The sequence below is a fragment of the Aethalodelphis obliquidens genome, unplaced genomic scaffold (assembly GCF_003676395.1).
Source record: "Aethalodelphis obliquidens isolate GAN/ISIS:26980383/991018 unplaced genomic scaffold, ASM367639v1 scaffold15, whole genome shotgun sequence".
NCBI lineage: Eukaryota > Metazoa > Chordata > Mammalia > Artiodactyla > Delphinidae > Aethalodelphis > Aethalodelphis obliquidens.
This window is the reverse complement of record NW_020837959.1, coordinates 28,126,083-28,153,443: the sequence shown is the minus strand read 5'-3', so window position 1 is coordinate 28,153,443 and position 27,361 is coordinate 28,126,083. Positions and strand designations below refer to the sequence as shown.

General features: G+C 41.5%; 1 protein-coding gene across 1 annotated transcript in view; it reads right to left on the bottom strand.

The window, feature by feature from the left end:
• MYCBP2 (MYC binding protein 2) overlaps positions 1 to 14,384 on the bottom strand; it is a 272,440-nt gene extending 258,056 nt beyond the window's left edge. The window contains exon 1 of the mRNA XM_027116051.1: positions 13,954 to 14,384. Coding sequence (XP_026971852.1) covers positions 13,954 to 14,255 — 302 coding nt within the window. The 5' untranslated portion in view covers positions 14,256 to 14,384. The remainder of the gene's footprint in view (positions 1 to 13,953) is intronic.
• Between the last annotated feature and the right edge of the window lie 12,977 nt (positions 14,385 to 27,361).

The following is a 27,361-nucleotide window of genomic DNA, read 5'->3' as shown; positions in this document are numbered from 1 at the left end:
ATTTCAAGGGAAGAAACAATTAACAGATGCCAACCCCGAAATGATCCACATGTTATAATTATCCAACAGTACCTTTAAAGCAACTATTATAAGTATGCTCCATGAAGTAAAGGCAAACACAGTTGAACTGAACAGGAAAAAATTCTCAGAAGACAAAGAGAAATTATTTTAAAAATGAGCCAAATGTAAATTTAAAAACTGAACAATGCAGTATGTGAAATAAAATTCACCTGGATCAGCTCAATAAATGAATGAAGATGAGAGAGAAAAGAGTCTGTGAACTTGAAAATGGATCAATAAAAATTATCCAATCTGAAGAACAAAGAGGAAACAAATTGACAATAGAAAAAATAGTCAGAGACTTGTGGGACAATCTCAAAAGTTTTGTTTGGAATCTTAGCAGGGAAAAAGACAGAAACTAGAGCAGAATATTTTAAGAAACAATGGCAGAAAGCATCCCAAATTTGGTAAAAGACAAATTTATAGATTCAAGAAGCTGAGCATTTTCCAAAGAGGAGAAACTCAAAGAAAATAAAGACTAGATACAACAAATCTAACTGCTGAAAAACAAAAACAAAAAAATTCTTGAAAGCAGATAAAGAAAAATGACATACTACATAAAGGGAAATAAAATTTGAATTACCAAAGGTTTGTCATCAGAAATCATAATGGTGAAAAGACAGTGGAACAACATCATGAAAATGCTAAAAGGAAATAAGCTTTTACTCAGAAGTCTATGTTTCCCTAAAACATCCTTTAAAAATGAAAGCAAAATAAAGACATTCTCAGAGGAAGGAAAGAAAAGAAAGTTTATCCCCAGTAGACTAGTTTATAAGAAATGCTAAAGTAAGTCCTTTAAGCTGAAAGGAAATGTAGCATCTTCAGGAATGAAGGAAGAGTAACAGAAATAATAAATATATAGGTAAACATAAAATACTTTTTTCCTTTAATTTCTTTAAAATATGTATGACTGTTGACAGCAAAAATTATAATACTGCATAGTGAGGTTTTCAAAGTGTGCAGCCATAACATACATAAGAGCTGTAACATAAAGGAGGGAGTGGGATGTAGCAGAGGGGAAAAAAAATCATCTGTATGTTTGTAAGGTTTCTCTATTTTAAGTGAAGCAGTACAATAGTAACTCTAAGTAGGTTGTGAAAGGGTAGGTTATCTATATTGTAATCCCTAGGGCATTAAAAATTAATACAAAAAGATATAGCCAAAAAGTCCAATAGCTACATTAAAATGGAATACTAAAGAATAATCTAAGAGAAGGTAGAAAAGGAGTAAGAGAAGAATGAAGAACAAAGAGGGAAAGAGAAGACAATAAAATGGTAGACCTAAAGTCAACCATATCAATAATTAATTACATTAAATATTAATGGTCTAAACTCTCCAAATAAAAGGCAAAGATTGACAGAATGGATTTAAAAAAAAAAAAAAAAGCAAAGTCCTATGTGTACTGCCCAAAGGAGAGAAACTTTAAATATAAAAACATAGATAGGGCTTCCTTGGTGGCGCAGTGGTTGAGAGTCCGCCTGCCAATGCAGGGGACACAGGTTCGTGCCCCGGTCCGGGAAGATCCCACATGCCGTGGAGCAGCTGGGCCCGTGAGCTATGGCCGCTGAGCCTGCATGTCTGGAGCCTGTGCTCCGCAATGGGAGAGGCCACAACAGTGAGAGGCCCGCGTACCGCAAAAAAAAAAAAAAAAAACATAGATAGATCAAAAGTAAATGGACAGAAATAAATTTACCAGGCAAACAGTAAGCCTAAGAAGTCTGAACAGGCTATTTTAATATCAGATAAAGTAATTTCAAGACAAAGAGTCTTACTGGAGATTAAGAAACATGTATCATAATGAAATAAAAGAATAATTTATCAGGAGGTTTTAACAGTTATACAAATACATGTACATAATAGCAAAGCCCCAAATATATGAAGCTAAAACTGACAAAATTACAGGGATAAAGACAAATCCACAGTTACAATGGGATATTTTTAATACCCCTTTTCAGCAACTGATAGAACTAGACAAAAAATGAGTGTAGACATAAAAGAGCCAAACAACACTATCAACCAACTTTAACTATATGACATTAATAGAACTCTACATGCAAAAATGGCAGAACACATATTCTTTTCAAGTGCACATGGTCTAATCACAAAGGTAGACCATATCCTGGGAGATAATGCGTATCTCAATAAATTTTAAAAGACTGAAATTATATAAAACGTCCACTGGAAAGTAATAATAATATACATTAAAAAATCAAATATATGAGGGTTAAATAAAATAATTCTAAGCAAGGCATGAATCAAAGATGAAATTACAAAGAAAATTAGAAAATATTTTAAGCTAAATGACAAAGAATATACTGAATATAAAAATTTGTGGGATGCAACTAAAGAAGTGCTTAGATGAAAATCCATCACTTTAAATACCTATATTAGAAGACAAGAAAAATCTAAAATCAATGACCTAAGATTCCATCTTAAAAAACTAAAAAAGAAAAAACAGAGCAAAGTAAAAAAGAAGTAAATTATAATAAGAGGAAAGTCAATGAAATAGAAAATAAACCAATATTAGAGACAATCAATAATGCCAAAAGTTGATTCTTTGAACTTATAAACAAAAATGACAAACTTCTAGCTAATCAAGGAAAAAAGAGAAAACACAAACATGAAGAATGAAAAAAGGATTATCCCCACAGACCCCCACAGACATTAGAGGATAATAAAAAGAATGCTATGAACAACTTTATGCCAAAAATTTCAACAATTTAAATGAAAGGACAAATTTCTCAAAAAAAAAAAGTTACTGAAATTCACATGAGAAATAACCAAAAAATCTGAATATCCCTGTATCTATTAAAGAAAATGAATCTGTCAAAAGCCTCCCCCAAAGAAAATTCTAGGACCAGATGGTACCCCTAGTGAGTTCTGTCAAATATTTAAGAAGAAATAAGACCAATCTCATGCAAACTTTTTAAAAATACAGACAAGATTACTAAACTGGTTTTCTGAAACAAGGATAACTATAATACCAAAACCTGACAAAGACATTACCAAAAGAAAGATTATAGACCAATATCCTTCGTGAATATAAACCCCAAAATTCTTAACAAATAAAAGCAAATCAAAGTCAACAATACATCACATATGAGGTTCTATCCCAGGAATGCAAGGTTGACTTACCATTCAAAATTAATTAATTTAATTTTTCCTTTTATTCTCTTAATATATGATCATATTGATAAATGCAGAAAAAGCATCTGACAAAATTCAATACACATTTATGATAAAAACCATAAGCAAAATAGGAATAGTAAGAACTTCCTCAAATTGGCAAAGGTCATCAAAATATCTACAGCTAATAGTGAAAGACAAAGAGACTACTTTGTCATTGTTTCTCCCTCACATTAGGAACAAGGAAGGATGCAACTTTCACCACTTCTATTCAACACTGAACAGAAGTAGAAAGGTTCTCGTCATTGGAATAAAGGTTGGGGGAGCACAGGGGTATCTGGAGATCAGAAAGAATGATGATATGATTTTACAGAACATCCCAGAGAAACTATAAAACAGTTAAAATTAATCCACAGCGTTCACTACTGGTCACCTATTATACTACTAGCATTCACTTGCTTCAAATAAATTCTGGACAATTTTCCTGCAGAATTCTGGTTAGTCTCATTTCCTGGAGAAACTTTCCAGAGGAAGTAAAGTAGGACAAACTACAGCCTCCACCACTGGTTTCAGATGGTTTCAAGGCCAAAACTTATAGTCACAACCTCTTCTCTGCTAGTCATTCTGGATTCCCTTCATCTTTGGCTAGAATTTCCTGGTCCAGTTGGCTGATCCTGTGAGGTGGCCATCAGGCCTTTCTCATGTCCATTTACCATTCAAGTTGGAAAAGAAAGTACCAATAGACACCCAGTAGATCACCTGTGTGCCAAACTCCATGCTCCATTGCATAACGGCAGCCTCCTTCAGATGATCAGGTACATTAGCCCTGTCAAAATGGTGACTCCTTATCTTGGAAAAGAAGCACCAAATCCCACCGGTAGCAGTGTCTTAAAGTATAACAGAACTCTTACAGTGTCTCTGTTGAAAATGTTTCCCTTCGGAGAACCAGGACCTTTTAACCCCCAGTGCTCGGAGCTACAGAGATGGGAAGCATAAAGTCCCCAGTGGATCACTGACAGTGATGCTAAGTGGAGGCATCCCAATTTCCATGTGTTCTTCCTACTAGGAACACTGAAGGATAGGACCTTACGCTCATCATCAGTTGTGCCATCAAAAGACTGTCTTACGGGGGCTTCCCTGGTGGCGGAGTGGTTGAGAGTCCGCCTGCCGATGCAGGGGACACGGGTTCGTGCCCCGGTCCGGGAGGATCCCACATGCCGCGGAGCGGCTGGGCCTGTGAGCCATGGCTGCTGAGCCTGCGCGTCCGGAGCCTGTGCTCCACAATGGGAGAGGCCACAACAGTGAGAGGCCCATGTACCGCAAAAAAAAAAAAAAAGACTGTCTTACTATCTATCAGGTCAGCAGCTTCTGGGCAGTTATGGTGCACAACAGGACAAATGTATCTGTGGGATTCATTTGCTATAAAGTGGGTCCCTTACTCTGAAATGATGTTATGTGGCACCCTGTGCTGATGGATCACTCTGTAAGCCCTCAAATATGGGCACTGACTGAGCCCCGGCAAGTTGCAAAGGGAAACTCATAACACAGAATATGCATCAAATCCAGTCAAAATGAATCACGGTCCTTTCCAAGGCACAAGGACTGGTGGGTATCCTTGAAGGAAAGTTAGTCTCTGCTATTGTCAGGCTGGACATTCATCAGTTCAGTTGCTAGATCAGCACTGATGAACATAAATCCATTACTGGGCCCTTGCATAGCCATCATCAGTAATTTTTCCATAACCCTTGTAGGCCAAATGGAATAACCTAACAGTAGAGCTTATTATGTAATGAGATCCCAATAATTAATAAGAATTTACATTCTAACAACTTAGTAGCCATTTGAAAAATTAATACACATAAACTTTAAAAAATATTTATATCTCACCTTAAATAACCACAATTACTTAATAATAGGACACTGCACATTCTGAGTACTGCACAACTTCTCAAACTTGTGCAGATTAAACATGTCACTCTCCTCTTCTCTTCCACACTGATTTCTGTGCAGTGCTTTGTTGTATCACAGCAACAACCAAAAATTCAACTTTAAAAAGATATGACATCATCATGGGCTTCCCTGGTGGCGCAGTGGTTGAGAGTCCGCCTGCGGATGCAGGGGACACGAGTTCGTGACCCGGTCCAGGAAGATCCCACATGCCGCGGAGTGGCTGGGCCCGTGCGCCATGGCCGCTGAGCCTGCACGTCCAGAGCCTGTGCTCCGCAATGGGAGAGGCCACAACAGTGAGACGCCCACGTACCGCAAAAAAAAAAAAAAGATATGACATCGTCAAAAGGAGTGCAACAGGATCTAACGTAGAAACCGTGAACTACCTCAAGTTAGTAGTTTGTGACAGACATTTCTGTGTTTCCTTTAAAATTCTGAAATATCCCATGGTATTCTTGTGTGTCTGCTGGGGTGTTTGGGGGTGCCTCAGTGCAGTCTGGGAATCAATCTGTGTGTGCACGCGTGCGTGTGTATATCGGCACCGCAGTCTCTCTCCTCCCTCAGCAGACCCAGCACGTCTCAGTAGGCTTTGTTGTGACTTAAACTCTAGTTAGTTATTGGTTTGGTGATAGACAGCAGGGGAGAGGAGAATAGATGGCGGTAGCAGGGGCAGCATAATCTTCAAGTAACTACCCTCTAGCCAGGAAAAGAAGGTCACTTCTGTAGGCTCAGAGGGTTCAGAGGAATTTGGGGTTTCAAGGTTTTCCAGTGCATCAACTCAGATGTCCCATCTTAAAAGCCAGGGTCTCATTCCTTCCTAACCAGAGGACAGACACGCTGGCTTAGCAGACTTGCTGAGAAATCAACCTGCCCTGGAGCTCTGCTACCCTTGAAATTAAATCTTGGGCCTAATCCTTAGCTTTTTCTTTCCTCCTACTGCAGAAGATGAGTTTCTTTACATGATACCAAAGAAAGAAATTACCTAACTTTCTCATTTTGCCCCCAATTACCTTCAGCCTCTCATTGTCTTTCTCCAATCTATGTCACTCACCAAATAGCCATCTGACTACACCGTCCGTATAATTAATAACTTCCCTAAATGTCTCAAAAGCCTAAGATACTGTACCCACAAATACTTTCTCTTCTACAGGAATGCCATTCCAATTTGCCACCACTGAAAGTTTTAACAGGTGCACAGCTACAATGCATTTTGAAGACTACTTTGAAGACTACTTCCTCAGACCACTGCTGATACCACAACTGTCTTGGAAGAAAAAAGACTCTGAAATGAAGATCTGCACAACCGAAGTACTGGGGAATGCCCTCCAAATCAACGCCTGTGGGAGAGTAAAGGAAGTGAGACTAAACAGAGGAAGGAGTTGAATTGAAATGCAGTCACAGGAAGGCCTCAGCCAATCCATGGGGAGCTCTGGAGTTGCGATGGATCTTCAAAGTTGTCCTACCTTAGGACAAAAGGGCCAGGCATTCACACCCCCACACAGAATAGGCAGGCTGATCCTGAAGAAAACGCAAGACTTTGAGGAAAGCAGGTCTGTTGGCTCACAGCAATGCCTGGAGAGACTCAGTTGCAATCAGTTTTAGCTGCCAAGATTCTCAATGGCTGGGGGAACTTGTAACTGAACGGAGGGACATGGGTGATGAACTAGAGAAACCACCACACCACTGCTAGACTATTATACCAAATGGGCTAATGAGGGGAGAAAATGAATCATTTACCCTGCTTTCTTAGGAGGAACTAAGTTTACCACCAGTTGATAAGGGAAAACTCTTCTTTGCAGAAGAGCATCAGCTACTAAATTCTATTTTAACAGAAATATAAAAATCATCATTTTGAAGCCCCTAATGAAATTACTGACTCAGTCAAGGATTATCAAAAGATGCTAAAACCGTTAGGTGAAAGATATTCACAGTGTGCCAAAGTTATTACCCATGATTACCTGCCTAATGCAAATGGAAGAAACATACATTTACAGAAAAGAGACCTAGTGGGTACCATCTCATCCAAGTAATTCAAGTAACTAGACTGAGCATTATTAAACAATGAGACAACCTGAAAACCTCTGGATGGGATGCAATGTGCAGTACTCAGCATTATATACAAAATATTCTTGCCAAAAAATGTTTAACCGAAACCTATTGAAGCTTTAAAGCCTAACTTCCATTTATAGGAAATATGGGGATAGATGACATAAAGGGGAACAGTATCTGGGGTCCTGTCCTTAAGGAGCTAGTTTTATAAGACATTCTAGAAAAGGTAAAATATTAGTAACAGAAAACTGGTCTATGGTGGCCAGTGGCTAGGGGTAGGAAAAGGGCGTTAACTAAAGAAACTTTTTAGAATGATGGAAATATTCTATACTTGACTGTGATGGTTCGGAGACTCTTCAAATGGACACTTAAAAAGGGTGAATTTTATTATATGTAAATTAAACCTTGATTAACCTGTCCCCTCCCCCCAAAACCTGAATATTTAATCTATTCTTGAATGAAAAAGTGAGACTATTCTGACGATTTTTTAAAATAAATACCTTAAAATGCAAAACTATTTTTAAATTAACATTTTTATTTTCTTTTTAAGCCCAAAGGCAAGATCTTCTTTTATCTTGATCTAGGAAATGAATTCATTTCGTATTTCTACCTGCTAATATGCCAACAGAGCAATTTTTGCCTTAAAATGTGTTTATATAGGATTCCATAGATGTAACAGCTATATGAAGCAAATTACTACCTATCCACAAATATACTGATTCGATCCTATATCACTTACTAAAACACTCCTACAATAATGTCTCTTCATAGCTCAAAACTGTCAGTGTCTCCTGAATAAAATCTAACTCTTACCCAGCAGTTCAAGCTGCCATACCCTCTGACCAAAGCCTCCACTTCCAGAATGAATTCCCATTGTTCTCCCTCATAACACCTACATTCTAGCTCTAACAGAATTCTTACCATTACCTACACACAAACTGTGCTTTCTCACCTCTTGCTCATGCTTTTGTACCAGCTCAGAATGCCATCCCTTGGTCACAATAGGCTATGCTTTCTTAGTCATTTCATTTAACACTTTTGTAAGTACCTGCCTTTGTACCTTTCACACCCATCCAGACAATAAACTCAACTAGAAACTGTCTTACAAATCTTTATAATGCCAATGGTTAGCACCAAGTATTAATCCCGGAATCTTTGATGGATTAACCTCTTCTAACCGAAATTCCATGCACCTGAAGGATGGGCTCAAATAGCATTTCTAACAAGAAAGAGATAAAGAAGCTGAAGGAAGTAAGTGGGTTTAGCTTGGAGAAGAAAAGCCACTTCCCATTTTAACCACAGTCCCCTCTATTGTTTCCACTAACGCTGTTCTTCTACCACTTCAGCCCAGATACCCTGACTGTCTTTATCTCCCAGTCTATCAGTTCCCTCCTGGCATCACTTTCCTTTTTACCATATGTTCAATCTTTGTCACCAAAAACCTTCACTTTCTTTTTTTCTTAGACCTCCAGGCACACTTCAACCTTGAATCAACTAGCAGTTTTTTTCATTTCTCTTCTGAGTGGAAAAGCTTACAACATCATGCTGACTGGAATTTTAAATATGTGATTTTAATAATAATAACAGTAGTAGTAGTAGTAGTAGTAATACGACGACCACCAACAACAGCAGCTAACATTTAATGAGCACTTAACAATGTTCAGGCACAATGTCCTTTCAATAGCCCTATAAGGATACAAGTAAAGAAACAGACATGGAAATGCTAATTAACTTACCCATTTTAAGACAGAAAAAAGCAGAACTGAAATACTAAGACGGTCTGACTCCAGAGCAGATTTAGCCACCATGCTATGGTTCTTCCCAAATGCAATCAATGCTGTACTACCATTCCCACTAAGAACTGATCAAACATTCTTTTATTCATTTCCTAACAATCCCTTTCCTCAAGCAAATGTTCCAACTTTGATTCATTCCTACAAAAATGTATTTATTCAGTCACTGAATAAATGAAATAGTTATTCCCACATTCAACACAGTCATTGAGACCAAAACATAAAAGAATAAGACATGATCTCTGCCTTCTCTTTAAGTCCCCAAACTCCATCTGCCCCTTCACTCTCAGCAGAAATCATTAATTAATATTTATTAGCACTTAATGTGCCAAGCACTTTACATATACAGATTCATTCAATCTACAATACGATCCTCATTATTATTATTCCCATTCTACATAGAAGAAAACTGAGGCATAAAGAAAAGCAAAACAAAACAAGTGGGACTACATCAAACTAAAAAGCTTCTGCACAGCAAAGGAAAGCAACAAAAATGAAATGGCAACCTACCAAATGGGAGAAAATACTCGCAAACCATATACTACTGGTAAGGAGTCAGTATCTAAAATTAAGAACTCACACACCTCAATATCAAAAAACAACAAAAAACAAACAAAAGAACACAAACAATCCGATTCAGAAAATGGAAACAGGCTCTGAATAAACATTTTTCCAAAAAAAGATACATGAATGGCCAACAGGTACATGAAAAGATGCTCAACATCACTAATCACTAGGAAAATGCAAATCAAAACTACAATGAAATATCACTTTACACTGTTAGAATGACTATTATCAAAAAGACAAGAAATAAAAAGTACTGGCAAGGATATGGAGAAAAGGGAACTCTTATGCACTGTTGGTAGGGATGTAAATTGATGCAGCCACTACGGAAAACAATAGGGAGGATCTTCAAAAAATTAAAAATAGAACTACCATATGATCCAGAAATTTCACTTCTGAGAATATACTCAAAGGAAACGAAAACACTAACTTGAAAAGATATCTGCACCCCTATGCTCACTGCAGCATTATTTACAATACCCAAGAAGCCACCTAAATGTCCACTGATGGATGAATAAAGAAGGTGTGATATATATAATAAATGGGATATTATTCAGCCATAAAAAAGAGGGAAATCTTGCCATTTGCAACACCAAGAATGGATCTTGAGGGCATTATGGTAAGTGAAATAAGTCAGACAGAGAAAGACAAATATACCATATGATCTCACTTATAAGTGAAATCAAAAAAAAAAAAAAAAAAAAAAAAAAAACACAAAACAGAACTCTTAGATACAGAGGAGAGATTCATGTTTGCCAGACGCAGGGGGTGGGAGATGGGCAAAGTGGGCAAAGGGAGTTGAAAGGTACAAAGAAAAACTTCCAGTTATAAAATAAATAAGTCCTGGGGATGTAATGCACAGCATGGTGACTATAGTTAATAATACTAGACTGTATATTTGAAAGTTGCTAAGAGAGTAGATCTTAAAAGCTCTCACCTCAAGAAAAAAAAACTTTCAACTATGTGTGATGATGCATGTTAACTTGACTTTATGTGGTAGTCATTTCTCAAAATATGGAATGGTTATGTTGTACACCTACAACTGATAGAATGGTATATGCCAATTATATCTCAAAAATATTTTTTTAAGCAAAAAACTGAGGTATAGGAGTTATGTAATGCACCCGAGGTCACACAGCTAAAAAGTGGCAAAGCCAGGATCTAAAACCAGTCCAGCTTCAGAATCCAAGCATTCACTGCAAGGCCATCAAAGTCACTGACACCATTAGGCTGCCATCCCTTAACTTCTCTACCTACACCTAAAACATAATCCACAGTAATTAATTTATTCAACACTGACTGATAACTCACTCGCCTTGTTTTCATTCCTTGAACACAACCTTGTTTCTGCGTCAGAGACTAGATTTTCCTAGAACACCATTCCTCTAGTTCTGCCTTCCAATCATTACGACTCAACTTAAATGCCAACTCACAAAGAGACCCATCCTGACCACCCTACCTAAAATACACCCCCAGCCCCCGCCAACTACAAATCATCTATCACGTGCAACTGGGTTCATTCCCTTCATGGTTACTTATCACTACCTGAAATGATCAGTTGCTTATTTCTCCCCATTGGAGTGGAAGTTCCAAACAGAGTAGAGACCTAGTCTATCCTGCTCACTGTTACAGCTTCAGCACCTAAAACAGTGCCTGGCACACAGTAGGCACTGGATATTTACAGAACAGATGCCAAAAATTGTGCTAGACACTGGGATTACCAAAACGAATAGGATACAGTTCTTAATAAACTCCTAGTCTTTAGATTTATCCTCCCCTTCTATATTAAAGGATGACTAGCTCCTAACGTTTTTTTTAGTGGCTAACCTCTCCAACTGTCATGTTAAACCTGTCCCCGAGATCTCCGTTAGACTTCTCACCATCATTTAGCCCCTCTCTAACTTCTTTAATTTCTCCTTCTCCACTTACTGAATGTTTCCCCCCCCCCCCCCCCATACTCAAATATCCCTCCCTCAACCATCTCCCCATTACCCCAAAATATCCCATTGACTCCGCAGCCACATCTCTCTTCCACAGAATCTTGACCACTTCCTCAAAAGTCATCAGCGACCTGGAAAGTGTTCTCACTTTCTTCAACATTTATCCCTGTCGAGGACTTTCAATCCACTTTCTTAGGACCGGAGGTGCCACTGTCCCACAGTTCTCTTAATTTTTTAAATCCTTTTTCAGCTTCCTTCACTGTCTCCTTTCTCTCACAGCTTTAAACTTGATTCTCACTAGAATTTCACCCTCTATTCTTGCTCCATTCTCTGTCTCTGAAACATTTCATCTTCTCCTCTAACTCAACTACAAATAATTACATACAAATAATTACATCATTCATTCAGAACCGAAATCCCAGCTCCAATTTCCCCATTCATAGTTAATAAGAAATGTGACTGAATTCTTAAGCAAACCCTCAATAAAGAATAGCTGCAGGCCAAGACTTAGAAAAAATAATGTGAAGTATAATAAACAATCATGTTCTGAACGAGCACTAGAAGGCAATATCACACAACTTAAGGCTCGTTTCCATTAGTACTTCTTGAAATACAGTACTTGAATTAATTCTTCACTAATTTTAATTGACAGCTTGTACAAAAATTGACCAAAGACTAAAAATCATTCATAGACTTTATATATGTGGTTAATCTATATTAATTTTGTCTAAAACTGTTTATACAGTTCTAAATACACAGAAACTGTATTATTACACAAGTATAGTAGTACAGAGTTAAAACAGGGAACATACCAGTCACAAATTATTGCATTAGTCTGGAAACAACATACAAAATAAATTCAAATTCTTTGAGAGGAGTTTGTAAAGATGTACCTATGGTGCCATAATATACAGACTCACAGCTCCAAATGATACCTAATCATTAGAGCAAACTGTCTATTGAGATTTTTGTGCTATTTTCAAAAGCATCAGCAAGAAACAGACGTGCCATTGTGGCCTTCAGTTTACATAGCAAAGGGTAGTTAGTTACACACATTTTTATCAGTATGATAAAACTACTCAAGTTCCAATCCTGTAAACAATTATACACACGAGAAGAGTGGTTTACCCAGAAAACGTGTGAAGAAAGCTCCATCTTTACAACTCTCTGCAGTGGATAAGAGCCACAGTACATACTGGTCAACCACAAACACCTGACTCACAGCCTAGCCCCTCTCACAATGAGAGAAAATGGCATCTGGTTATTACCGAACAAACTACATATTCAATAAATACAGTAAACTGTAACTTATTTGACAAAATCTTACTATGCTTTCCCTATGTATTGCAAGAAGGTGTGAGAAAAAAAAAGATGAAGCCAACTCCCAATTACCACTGCCAAAGGTAAGCTGGTGAAACAAGTCAGTCACCATCCTTCAAGGTATGTGGCATGTAAGAGCATGGAAAGGAAAACAACAGGAGAGCCTTAAGCAAAAAGACACCCACATTTGAAGAAAATGAAAGTGGTTTAACATCTCCTCCATCGCGGGAGCTGAAGGTGCACCAAGCCTAGGAAGAGATCTAGGAGCCACTCAAATTTTCCAGTTGGTGTCAGTTGATCACTACACCAGCTGTCATATTTTGAAGTTCTTCAGGTTTCCCCTTTTCCCCATAAACCACCCTCCTGCACTCTAAAGCCGAAAAGTGGCAGAGGGAATAGAACAGAAGATGAAGGGAAATGGCCGATGGGACAACAGAACACAAGCACTGCTGCAACCACATCTATAGAGGACCAAAAGGTCCACTTATCAAAGTACAGCTCTAAAAATTTGTATCAGACACCTTTCACAGCCACCTAAACCTCCAACTGCATCCCTTTCGCATAAATCTCTTAAATTGAAACCCCATGCCTTATCCTACAGGCTGATTATCTAAAACTCATCCTATATATATGACATTATCCTTAACCGATACCATCACCCCCCTCAGTGAAAGGCAGATTTTTTTTTTAAGGGAGAAGGAGAGGTGAGGATGGAATGTCATGAAGGGGTGGGGGGAGGGGTTATGAGAAATACGTGCAAATACCATTGCGGCAGAGACACTGGGAACAACACTTCCCTCATCGCTCTTGCAAATTCTCTTGGCGCATTACCCTCTGCTCATCCCTCCTCCTTCTTCAACAATACATATACACGTGTCATAACCGACCCGCACCACCACCATTTCTAGCATTACAAGCTCCCCTCCCACCCTCTCTTGCCCCCTACAAAGACAGTTACACACACTTAGAACAGAAACTGCCGCCACCGCACCCTCCTATCTCAATAAGTGATTCTACCACCTAGCATCAAGCGCTTGCTGAAAGACAGCTCAGTAAGTACGTATGTAGACAGACAGACACACACACACACACACACACACACACACGGGCGCACATGCAGCATGTGGCGCAACGAAGGGCACCCGGAGACGCACCTGGAGGCCGGGAGTCCAGCGCTGCTACCCCCCTGGTCCCTGTCACTGAGCGCAGCTGTGTAAATCCTCCGGTAGCGGTCGGCCAGGGCCCGGCCTGACAGCAGCAGCTGGTAGTGACCCCGGGAGTCCGCGGCCGGCAGCCCGAGCCCCAGCCCCGTGGCCGCCAAGGAGCCCTCGGAAACCGGCATGAACAGCGCCCCCGGCGCCGGGGAAGAAGAGATGGTGGCGGCAGGGAAGAATCCGTCCCCGCCGGCCCCCGAAGAGGCGGCGGCGGGAGAGGCTGTCGCTGCGCACATCATCATCCTCGCAGCCGCCGCCGCCTCGTCCCCGCGGGACGGGCAGGCAGACACGCGCGCGCACACACAGCCCTTTTCCAACGACGACGGCTCCGGCGGCGGCCTCTCGCTCCGCAGCAGGGAGACTACAAAGACAGAGACCTCCTCCTCCTCCTTCTTCTCCTCCTCCCCCCCGCGCTGCCCTCACCACTACTGGGGCCGCTCATCTAACCTCACCACCCCGGGAGTATGAGGAGGAGGCGGTGCCGCCGCTGCTGCCGCCGCCGCTGCCGCCGCCGCCGCCGCCGCCGCCGCCACCGCTGCCACCGCCTGAGCCACCCGCAATGGGAAGCTGCCGGCCGCACTGGGCATGCGCCCCTCCTAGCACATGCTCAGTCACTTCGGCCCCGCTCCCTCCCCACCCCCTCTCCGCTACCACTCCCTCTGCCTCAGGCCTCTGGGCGTGAGGCCTGAGAGTCGGGCCGGATCTGAAAGAAGGCCGCTTCTCCGGGTTTTACTAGCAACTTGAGGAAGAGTAAGGAAAGTGCTGGGGAGGCTGTCAGCTACAACCAGTCGGCTTCAGGTACTGGGTTCCCTCCAGGTGGGAGAACTGGGACCTGAAAGATAGAGGCCCCCGTGCCCACCGCCAGAGGTTGACGGTACGCACTCCTGCTACCGTTCCCCAAAGTGTGTGCTGCCCGCGGAAGATGTACTGTGAATGGCGCTGGTTGAACTCAGAATTCTAGGCAGAGGAGCCCCGGCGAATTAGAAGTCCCTTTGGCGATCTTAGTTTGGAATTTTTATCATTAGGATTTAAGTCTGTTTAAAATAGTTTTTCCTTACGAAAGACAGGGAGTAATTTAGCGCATTCTTTTTTTTTTTTTTTCTGTGAAAGTAGAATTCCCAGGTATGAGAGTATTCACAAGTCAGAGGCATTCCAAAATTCTTGTTTGTAACGTTTATGTCAGCGATAAATCTTAATGCAACAGTACTTTTCTTAAATATTCTTTTTTTTTTGACTCCACGCTCACCCTAAGACAGTGGTCTTAGGGTGACCTTGACAGTGGTTTGCTGAGTCCCCTGTTCCAAGCTATTCTACCAGCTCCTTCTAAGTAAATGCCATAGAAATGTATGCGCCAGTGCACCCTGATTCCTATTAAGTTTCATCCTTTTCATTCTGAATTTGAAGAGTTTGCCCAATAGTCCTGGCAAAATCATTTTTAAGTCCTATCATCCCAGTGCTATATCCTTTATATACTTACTGGCTCTTAAGCCTCTTTAAATGTCCTGCTTTAGGGGAAAAAAAAAAAATCAAGCCCTGTTTACTGTTTAGAGAAGTACAAACAAGGAGTGGGGAAGTAAATTAAACTAATTCTAGTTTTTGCGGGGAGAGAGTGCTGAAGGAGTGCATTTATCTGGGGCTTTGAATAATAAATGGATGTCATTTTTATTTTAAAAAGTTGTCTTTTTTAAAGACAAGGAAACTTGTTTCCCCAACTATCTTATAAGCTCCTTCAGAGCTTGTTGTTTATCTTGGTGTCTTCCTCAGCCCCTTTCTAGAACCTCCTGTATGGTAGATAGCCAGTAAGTATTTGGTGGGCGGAATTCCTATCCTCATGCTTCAGCACAGTTACACACCTGTGTCGAAGAGAAACCGCCCCGCCCCCGCTCCCCCTCCCACCTCCCCCAACTCCGGGAGGAGAGCCAATACACAGGTATGGAGGCCGCTAAAGGATGGTGGAGTTAAAGGCCCGAACTCTTAGCAGCTCTAAGGGCTGTAGCTGTTGCAGGAGCCAGAGAGGCCCCCAAAAGGAGGAGGGGTTTGGATCCTGACTCTGATACTTGTATGTCTTTGGGCAAGTTTCATCCTCTGAAAAATGGTCAGAATAATACTTCTGTGGACTGTGGACTGTGGGAGGGCTTCAAGCGTCTAGGACAGCCACCTTGTCACACGGCTTTTCACAGATGGTTACACACAAAGCAAAACATGAGGACTGGAATGATGCTTGTGTCTGTTCCCCCATCACGTTCCCAACTCCTAGCACAGACTCTTGCCCTAAGCAGGAGGGAAGTAGATACTGGTTGAATGAATGAATATGTCAATGAATAAATGTTGCCGGCACAGAGAAACATTTCCAGCTCAGGCTTAGGTGGTGGCATGTGCAGTCATTGCCCGTTTAGAGTTTCTAGTGGACACTGACCTGGAGCACTTGTCTCCCCAAGTCCCCCCTTACCCAGTCCTGAATTCCCCTTTGGTTCTTTCGATACCCTTCAGTCCCAGAGAGGCCCCTTCCCGAGTCTCCTGGGTACACACAAAACCCGGTAGCTGGATAAATTTCTAAGGAACCCGTTGTCATTGAGGGGCGCAACTAGGCGTGCGCAGAGTCGCACACATGCTCACTTAGGTATCCGAGGGTGGCGTTTCTGTTGCGGTTGGCAGCGTTTCCTTCCACGGCAGCGGTAGCGGCCGCTTTACTCTAAATTGTAGCCAATGCAGCGTTTTTTCTCCTCCTCCTCCTCTTCCTGCCTCCGCACTGTGCGCTCCCGGGTCACTGCGACTGCTACTCCTCTGCTTTGGCAGCTGGGCACCTTGGAAGGCTCCGTGGGGTGGCAGGGCATGGGGCGCAAGCCGGGAAGGAGAGGGCGCTTGGACTCACCCTTGATTCCACTGTCCAGGCGACTTGAAGGGGAGGGTGGTCCCCAAGGCAAGTCGCGAGGGTCACCTGAACCACCGCTGCAAACGGGAGAAGTGGATTTCTCGAAATGTGCAAAAGCAAGCGTCCCCTGCCGCCAATACTGCGCGCACTACTGCAGAATGCCTTGTGTTGGGCAGGAGGGCAGGGGGCTCTTATTATTCAGAGAAATGTGCAGAATGAAGAAATATATAGAGGCCTTTGCTTTTGCTTTTCCGGCCACACTGAGCGCGGCTCCAGTACTTTCCGCGCTGCCATCTTAGCTTTATCTTCTGGCCGGGCTGGGTGTGTGTGCGCGTTCGTGTTGGGAGGGAGGGCAGTTGGCGTGGAGGAGAGTGGCGGGAGCATTGGGCGGGTTGGGTGTCAGAATTGGCTAGACAGGAGTTGAGGACACAGTCACCCTCAAATAATAACATTGAACTACGGCAAATCCTGACTTGGCCCATTTTATTAGTGAAACACATGCATAGCATTTTTTAGTCTTTGTGGTTGATATCACGCTCATTTCTCAAAAGCATCTCTCTTATCTATGACCATATAAGACCATGGCTTCATCTTTTATCCCTATGATCACAGATTTTGCCGCTCTTCTCCACTTGAAATTGCAAACCTGGGACTACAATTTTCTGAACTCTTATCAGATTTACATTTTTTCTACTCTATCTTTAGTTTTTTTTTTAAAGGAAGCCATCAGCACTGGTGTAGCAAATAACAGGCAGAAACCATAAAGTGTTTGTAAGAGGACAATGATTGATATTGTTAGTTTCATTTAAAAGGTTAATATTGTACTAATGCTACACAAGACTACAAACACAGGAAGCATGTACATTATCAGAAACATCAAGACTGCTGAAAATGTGATCAAAGTCAAGAGTCTGAGTTTGTTTCCCGGATTTGTACAATAATGCATGTAAAAAACAAAATTGGTGGCCAAGAGCATCTTAAAACAAGCTTGGTCGCTGAGAACAATTTGGAAGGAAAAAAATGCTCCAGCTTCACTCTTCAGTAGCCGCTTTCTAAGGACCACAGGGTTCTGCTTTCTTGACAAATGTGATGTATTGCACTTTAAAATGAAATATATTTCATATATTTAATACTGCAAACTGAACAGAAAATATCAACATGGCAATTTAAATTCTTTTAAACAAAAATTACGTATAGGATCACCTAGATACCTTGACCTCTTCCTTTAAACAACTATTTTCAGAGCCTTGGAAGAGTCAGTAACTTGTAGACATGAAGAGTTAATGATTTTTCCTTTTTATTCATATTAGTTTTAAAAGATACAAATTTTATGTGCAAATTTTCCTACAAATAAAAATTTCAGATTCTAGGGGCCCTGAGTTAAATTTTTCTCCCTGAAAAATTATTCTAAAATATCTGTTAATGAGAATATTCTTTGAAGTATGAAAATTCAATAACATATACTTGAATGCAAATCACAGTTTTAAAAATCTCATTGTTGTGATGTGTTTTAGCCCAGAAGAAGCTTTCACAACTGATACAGAAAGTCATATGAAGTATAACTCTGGGTGCTTTGCGACCGCCTGGAGGGGTGGGATAGGGAGGTTGGGAGGGAGGGAGACGCAAGAGGGAAGAGATATGGGAACATATGTATATGTATAACTGATTCACTTTGTTATAAAGCAGGAACTAACACACCATTGTAAAGCAATTATACCCCAATAAAGATGTTAAAAAAAAAAAAAAGTATAACTCTGAAAGAGAGAAATGTTAAGAACCACAGAATTTTAATCTTGAAAACTTCAATATAGTTTATACGTTATTAGGTTGGTCTTTATTACTAAGGTTAAATAGTTTAATAATAATTAAATCATATTTCCTCAAACCCTAAAGGACTATTGAAATTTTTATATAGAATAACAATTTTACAATGTCTAAGTTTCCTTGAAATATATTATTTTTAATAGGGTTCTTGGCTAATCCAGCTATCAGGATATATCTAAATGGCTCTAAACTGATTATACTAGGCATGCTCTTATTTTTAAGACATTTAGCCTCCCTCAGGCTAAGTTTTCTCATCAGTAAAATGAAGGTAATAATAGCACCTACTTCATTAGATTCTTTGAGAATTAAGTTAAATAATATGTATGAAGGACTTGCTTAGCACATTTTCTGGCAGGCAATAATTATTATTATTATGTGTGGTGCTTTATTTGAGGTGTGTCCCAATCTTATGCTAGAGGAAGTAACAAAATAGTTACACAGTTTGAGTTTTATACACTTGGATTTAGAAGTTTGTTTTTTTACAGAGTTCTCTCCACAAATACAGATTTACTATATCTTGATATGACAAGAAGAATAGAATCTTAAGGCTATTCATTTCCCTAAAATACCCTTGGATGATTTGTTACTTCAACAGAACATATTGCTTACTTTCATAAATTCAGTGAGTTTTTGGAATTTTAACTGATGACTATATTTTTGACACGTAATAGTCAAAACATTATAGTTTCTTCTCAAGTGGCTGGTGGCACTGGTACACTTCTAGGGTCAAATATTATAAATCATCCATGGCTCACATTCTCTGTTAATTTATCTGTAATTAACATCAAAATCTTAGTCCCACCTAGTTCAACTTCCTGTTTTGATCAGTATTTTTACTTTTATATTTTGAAAGTAAAAAGGAATTGATTTGCTAGTTCTTCATAAATCATTCTCTTAAAAATATTTTGCTCCTTCCTTATCATGTCAGGTTTTTTTTATATCTTTATTGGAGTATAATTGCTTTACAATGTTGCATTAGTTCCTGCGGTACAACAAAGCTATATGGATACATATATCGCCATATCCCCTCCCTCTTGAGCCTATCATGTCAGGTTTGTTCTCAGACTGGGCCAGAAGCTGTCTAAAAAGTTTTTAGAACATGTATTTCATGAAAAATAGTTCATGCTTTTCCTAAATTAATTTGTGGTGAGTAACGCTATTTTCTTAGTTCAGATCGAATAATCTTATCTGTATGATGTCAGATGTTGGGAACTATATTATTTATGTGGTGGAGCAAAGACAACACTGCTTCCTGAGAAAAGCTGTGGCTTCCCTGCAGGTACTCCTAAAGTCCATCTCCACATGCCTGTGGGATGGCATGGCAGTAATTTGCTTGTTTGCTCTTGAGTCCATTCCTTTCCATTTCCCTGTCCTGCTCTGTACAACAAGGGAATGAGCCCCGCAAACTTCATTTTCCAGGCTCTGTTGCCAGCTAGCCTGTGCGATGAGATGGGTGATTGGAAAGTCGGAAGGAGGAGAAACTGTGCCTCTCCCATCCCCCACCCTCCCTGCTCTATTTTGGGCAGCATCTCCTCTGTGATTCCAGCTTCTCCTGTACAGCTTCTCCTTCCATGATCCAGCTCCAGCCAGGTACCCGCTGTTGCAGAAACTGTTCTCACTGGGCAGCCCCAGATCCTGGAATCTTGTAACAGTATCTCCTCCTTCGGGATCTCCAGCCCTAGGGATTAAAAGTAGCTTCCTGCTGATATTAATCCTTGAGATATCTCCCTCCCTTCTTTGGCTTTTCAGCTCCTTCAGTACCCTTGCATTTAGTTCCCCATATTCAGTCCCCTCTCTTAAAGACCTGGCATGCACTTGTTTGTTTTCCTGATTGGACTTGGAGTGAGGCAGATAGTCTCCCATCCACATAATAGACCTGAATTGGCTCCTCAGCGAAATGATGGCATGTCATCATCTTTCATTTGGTCTTTAAAGCTTGTAGATCTGACCTCAATTAGCAAAACAGAAACCTACTTTGAAAACAGTATTGACTGACTCACTGCACCCATTCCAAATCCCCTTCGTCCATGCCTGCCTCTGCTCTAGAGACAGGAAATAATGAAGTATTCTCTCTGTGAGACTCCTACATCTTAGGTTGGCTTTGGGACACAATTCAGGCCAGCAGGATGAAGGGAAATCTTCTGGTACTGCTCTCTTGTCTTTCTCTCTTTCTACCTCAAAGGTGGTCAGAATGGCTGATGTTTGTAGCCGTGAGATGAGAGGTATGAGATAAATGCCAAGGGCATCACTGACATCATCCTTGGCATTGTGGAACCATTGAACAAAGTTTCAAACTTATTTTTATGGTGGGGGGGAACCCTTCCTTGCTTTTCAAGTCAAACATCAAAAAGTTCACTGAATTGTATTTTATGTCATTCCTTTTGCGTTTATTAATGATATCTACAGGTGTGCCTCTCAGGTATCCTCCAGGTCTGAGGCACTTATTCCACCCAGCTGCTGGAAGTATTGACTGCTAGCTGATCACAGCTAAGCCCCTTCTCATAAGTTACTCTTGACCTCTTGACCTTAGGGAGCTGTCCAAGATTCCAAGGTTCCAGCCCCTCCCCAGGGGGATCCCGCATCCGTTAATTGCTCAATGTGGTATACAAAGACCTGGCCTTCTGACCATACTTCAGGATGACTCTGAGGAGCCATGCTAGCTCAGAACTCTGCATTAGCTAAGGCCTTTGTTCCAACTGCATTGCATCAATTTCTCTTTCTCACCTGCTTTCCTCCCTCATTCATAGGCAGTATTGTTGAAAGGACTTATCGATAAACTTTCTTCACACAAGTCTCCATCTCTGAGTCTGTTTCCTAGGAAGCCTACCTGTCAGTTGGTATGGATAGTGGTCCGAAGAAGCAGACTCTAAAATGGGATTTCGGAGGTGGATCATCCGCTGGTTGGGTGGCAATGAGGACCCCATCTGTGGTGGACAGTTTCTAAGGTGACCCCATGATCTCTGTCTCCTAATATCCCTGCCCTTGTATAAATCTCTCCCCTTGTGTGTGTGTAGGACCTGAAAATTCCTTTCAACCAATAGAATATGGCACAGTGACAGGATGTACATGATTACATGTGTGTGACTAAGTTACATAATATTACAACTCCCATCTTGCTGAGACCCTCTCATTTTTGCTGACTTTGAAAACTCAAGCTACCATGTTGTGAGCCACTGTATGGAGAGGTCCACATGGCAGGGGGCTGATGGTAGACTCTGGCCAACAGCCAGCAAGGACTGAGTCTTTCAGTCCAGCAGCCTATAAGGAGCCTAATTCTGCCAAAAACTGAATGTGGGAGTGGTTCCTTTCCCAGCTGAGTCTTAGATGAGACTGTAGCCCTAGCTGACACCTTGATTACAGCCTTGCAGAGGACAGAGCTAAGCCGTGATAATAATGTGTGCCATTTAAGCCCCTAAGTTTGTGGTAATATGGCACTGTAGAAAGACAATGAAATGCTGAGTTAGGGGCCCAGTGGGCTGAGGCATGCCAGATACCTCCTACAAAGTAAAGGGTAGGTTATCACATCTTGCACTTGCTACACAAGGGAGGGACAACACCTGCTAGGCTTCTCTGAGTTCTGCAGGTAAAATGTTTACTTGAGAATATTTAATGACACATTTCCTGAATGACACATATGGCTGCCAGTTTTAAGTGGTGCCCAGAGCAGAAAAGAGTTCTGCGTCATCTCTTAAGTGTGGGGCAAGCACTTGGAACATACAGCATGACAGAGTGTACGATATTAATGTATTAGTGGTGGGGAAAGATGCTGTGGAATGAATGGAAAGTTTCAATGGGAAAATCACAAAGAGAAATCCAAGGGTTCTGGAGCAAGGCCACGTATGTGATCTTTAGAATAAAAAATCATAAACTATTGAAAAATAGCTCCTGGCACCCTATTTGGGCCAGGATAATGACAGAGCACCTCGCCATGAGATGTCAGGTGGCTAGAACTGCCCAACAGGAGCTAGGTTTTGTCAGATCCACCAACTTATAAGGTCCAGTGGGCCCAGCAAAAACCTATGGTAAGATGGAGGTGATATACCCAGGACTGGGCATGAACAGGGCCAGAGAACAAGTAAGCTGCATGAGTGTGTGGCCAGATGTCATCAACCATTATTGCACTGGTACCTGCCTCTAAGCTCAGACATATGGCTGCATGGGACCGAGGGGTCCCTTATGATTGATGCAGAAGAGGAAAAAGGCTGAGCTTGGTTCAAGCATAAGATGACTTGGTAAGTAAGTGCAAGTTGACATGAACTGCTGCTATACTATGATCTGATACATAATGATGAGGCGAAATCCTCCCAGTGGTTCAAACTTCATGCATTGCACATAGTCATCCATTTTGCATATAAGGAGAAGTGGCCTGAAGTAAGAATATGTAAGACTAATGGGTAGAATAGCCATGGTGCAGAGATGGAGGCTATGTGTAGTGGCAAGGATGGAGGTTACGCAAGGAACTTACAGGGAGGGCTCTCCCTTAACAATGCTGATCTAGCTGCTGCAGAATGTGCAATCTGCCAGCAAGATTAAGCACAATATTTCAAGGAAACCAACCAGCCACTTGCTGGATAGTTGATTACATTCCACCCTGGAAGGGTCAGTGATTCAACTTGCCTGGGACTGATGCATATTTTGGTATGGATTTACGATCCCTGCCCACACTGGCCAGTGCCATTATCTGAAGGCTTGCAGAGTTCTGTTTCACAGATATGGGATCCTGAAAAGATTGTCTCACACCAAGGTGCCCACTTTATAGTAAATGGTATATGTTTGTGTTAGAATGAATAATGATGCCCCTCCAAAATTGTCCACCTTATAATCCTCAAAACCTGTGAATACGCTACAGTACAAAGGGGTGTTGCAGATGTGATTAAATTAAGGATCTTCAGATGAGAAGAGCATTCTGGATTATCCAGGTGGGACTAATAGAATCACAAGAGCTCCTATAAGGGGGAAGCAAGAGAGTCCCAGTGAGAGAAGGAAATGTGTCAGTGGCAGCAGAGTCAGAGAAGAGGTGATGGCAAAAGCGGAGAAGAGAGAGAAAAAGAAATTTGAAGATGCTATGCTGCTGGCTTTGATGGTGGAAGGAGGGCTGTGAGCCAAGAAATGCATATGACCTCTAGAAGCTGGAAAAGGAAAGGAAACAAATCCTTCCGCAGAGCCTCAAGAAGAAATAGAGCCCAGCTGACACCTTGATTTTTAGGACTTCTGTCCACCAAAAGTATAAGATAATAAATTTGGTTTGTTTTAACCCAGTACATTTGTTACAGCAGCAAAAGGAAACCAATACACTATCCATTGGATCCACTTATCCTATCATATAAAATGCCACCCAGAACCTGCTGTTAATATCAATAGAATGGTGGTGTGGTCTTTCGAAGGTGAAGTTGGGGCATAAGCTGCACATAATGTACTTTAACAGCTATTGCATGGTGCTGTGTCCCCAGCAGATAGAATCTATGAGTTCAGGAACCCAGAGCAGAAGCAGTAGTGGCCCTACTCCCAGTAACCCCTTAGAGAATATATGCTTTCTGTCCTGCTTGGGCTCTGTAGCTCTAGAGCACCTGGTTCCCAAAGATGTAATACTTCCACGAGAAGGCTCAGTAAGAGCCCCGTTGGACTTGGGTTGCTCTTAGTCATTTCAGGCTCCTTGGTCCAGGAGACTAGCAGACCAAGAAAGGAGTCCCTATGCTGGCAGGAGTAACTGACCCCTGTCATCGGGAATAGATAGGGCTGCTGTTACACATGGGAGCAGGGAAGAGTATGTATAGGTGAGCCATGGGTGTGCCTCTTGGTACTCCTAACAAAGTTTTGATGTTAAATGATCAAGTACAGTCCCCATGGCCCAAGAAGGGCATGGTGACTAGGACCTCAGGGATGAGTATGTGGGTGGTCCTACCAGGTGGTCCACCTAGACTAGCAGAGATTCTAGCTGAAGTTAAGGCAGTCTAGGACAGATGTGGAGGGTCATTATGAATTTCAGTTGTAGCACTGAGACCAGCAGTAACAAGGTCTGTGGCTCACCCACTTATCTTCCAGTTTTAGGTTTCCACAGGAAAAAAAAAGACTATCCAGAATTCTGGATATGGAGTGAACTCTAGAGAAGCAAGTGACTCTGAGCAATGCTGCAGGTGTACTGTCTTAGATACTATAAGGTTCTTGCCCAGATTCATTGCCCCTTCGGGATTGAGTCACTTATTTCCCAGTGGTCAGAAGTGTTGGCGGCTGACAACTCACAGCTGTGCTCTTCTCTGAGAATTGGGCTCAGAAGTCAGCGGAGGGTTGCTGCCTGGACCATGGTTATGTTATGTCCCCTCCCTAAGGTGCAGTTTGCATCAAATGACTTAACATTGTGGTGGTACAAGGGTCTATCCCAATTGCCTTAATTTGGGTACAACGCTAAGGGCATCTCAATTTCAGAGTTCTTTGTAGGTTTGGCTGAAGCATCTCTTTTTAACTGATCTCTGTTCAACTTCTCCCTTTACCGAATCCTGCTTCCCTCATTTCTTTACAGGTTTTGTTTCTTAGTGTACTCCATAATAAACTTCTGCATGCAAGCTTTTATTTCAGAGCTGGTTTCCTGGGAAACTTAAACCAAGAAAATTACTATATTAGAAGACATAAAATGTGTCCTTGTATTTGCTTGAAATATTGATGACATTATTCATGACATCATGCCATGTTCCAAATCTGATTTTACAATTAAGTACTCATAAAAACAGGTTTTACTGTTCTTTTCCTTTTTATTAATAAAAGTTGCATAATTGATCACAATTCCCCTTACATTCGGCTACTGCAAAACAGTAAACATAGTATTTGCTCCAGTCCTTTCTCTCAAGTTCTGAAAAAAAAGCTGTAAAAAAGGTTTGTAGCAAATGGAAGCAAAAATTCATCTTTATTATAATAATGGCTAAGTGAGAGGACAGACCTCAATGTAAAGCCAAAGAAGCTCTGTTCTCTCAACCCCAGATGTTAACAGTTTTAGCCACACACTCCCTTTAAAACTGGCAGGGCAGTCCTCATTATGCTGTTGGGAAGAGAGCGCATGCTCCCTGAAGGCACCTAACTCCCAATTGGATGAAAAGAGGAAGGGGCCAAGCTATAAACACCTATGTATTTCTGCTTCCTAACTCAACAGTGAGATAAGGCACTGCACCTCCCCCATTCATCGTTCATCCATCTTCTGTCATGGTTACTCCTCCTGGTGATAGATGTAGCTGGGCACCAGGAACAAAGGATATTAGGCAGTTGTTGTAGTTCAGCATGACCCGCTGAGGGCCTCAACTAAGGCAGTCAGCACGGAGGGGAGAGGATCATTCAAGACATAAGACCCATAGGAAAATAGTGATCTAACGTGAAGGGCGAGGGAAATGGAGGATCCTAATGTCGCTCCCAAATTCTGTGTAGACAGTGGTGTCATTCATTGAAATGGAATCCAGGGAAAGAAGGCTGTTTCAGGATGGGAGATGAAAAGTGCTGTTTACCTTCTCTGTTTCTGGCTCTGAAGATAGTTTGAGAGAATGTTTTTAGAGAGTGCGATCACTCCCCAACTTATACACATTCCTCTGCCATTGATTTTTGGCTTACCCCGACCTATTCTCTACACAGCTGTCATCTTTGAAAATTGTATCATATGCAATGAGATATTATCGTGCAATAGAAAGGAATACATGCTACCACATGGATGAACCTTGAAAATACTATGCTAAACGAAAGAAGCCAGACAAAAAAGGCCACGTATTGTGTGGTTCCATTTATGTGTAGCATTCAGAATATGCAAAGCCATTGAAACAGAAAGTAGATTTGTGTTTGCCAGTGGCTGGGGAAGTCGGGGATGGAGAGGGACTGCTGGTGGGTATGGGATTTTTTTTGGGGGGGCTGGGGAATGTGATGAAATTGTTCTAGAATTAGATAGTATAGATGATTGCACAACTTTGAATATACTAAAAACTATTGAATTTTATACTTTAAAAGGTGGAATTTTATGGAATGTAAATTATTTTTTAATGAAACTTATTTTTTAAATCTGCTGAAAATCCGTCAGTGATTTTGTATTAGAGTAATTAAAGCTAGCTGCCCCAACAGGCAAACCTCGTGAACTGCTTGTTCTTTCTACCCCCAGAGCCATTCTCCTCCCTTCACTGACCTGCTTTTGTGCCTGGAGGCTAGGACCTGGGCTCCCTTGAGGCTGCATTCTGATTGGGCTTGGCCAGTGGGGATACCCTCTCAGGAGACTGAAGCACAGGAGAAGAGGAGGCCAGGATAGCTTTTTCCCCCGGCTCTCCCCCTTCTTCTGGCAGTGGCTGTATCGCGTCATGACTAGTGTTCCTGCTGGGCTCCTCCTCCTTGGCGCCAGCTCCCAGGGCTCTGATAACTCTTTTCCTCTCTGCCCCTTCAGTTCTAGGAATGAAACAGCTTCCTGCCTCCCGTGTTTCTTCCCTGGCCCTGCCCACACCTCTGAAAGGATTTCCTTCATTAAAGTCTCTTCATTTGAACCATCTGGGGTGATTTGTTTTCTGACAGAATTCTGATCGATACTCCCCAAAACTTGATGGATTAGGACAGTAAAAGCTTACTCCTCACACACTTGATACAAGTCAGATAGCCCTCTTTCATCTTGGAGCTTTGCCATCTGGACCATGTGGCCTC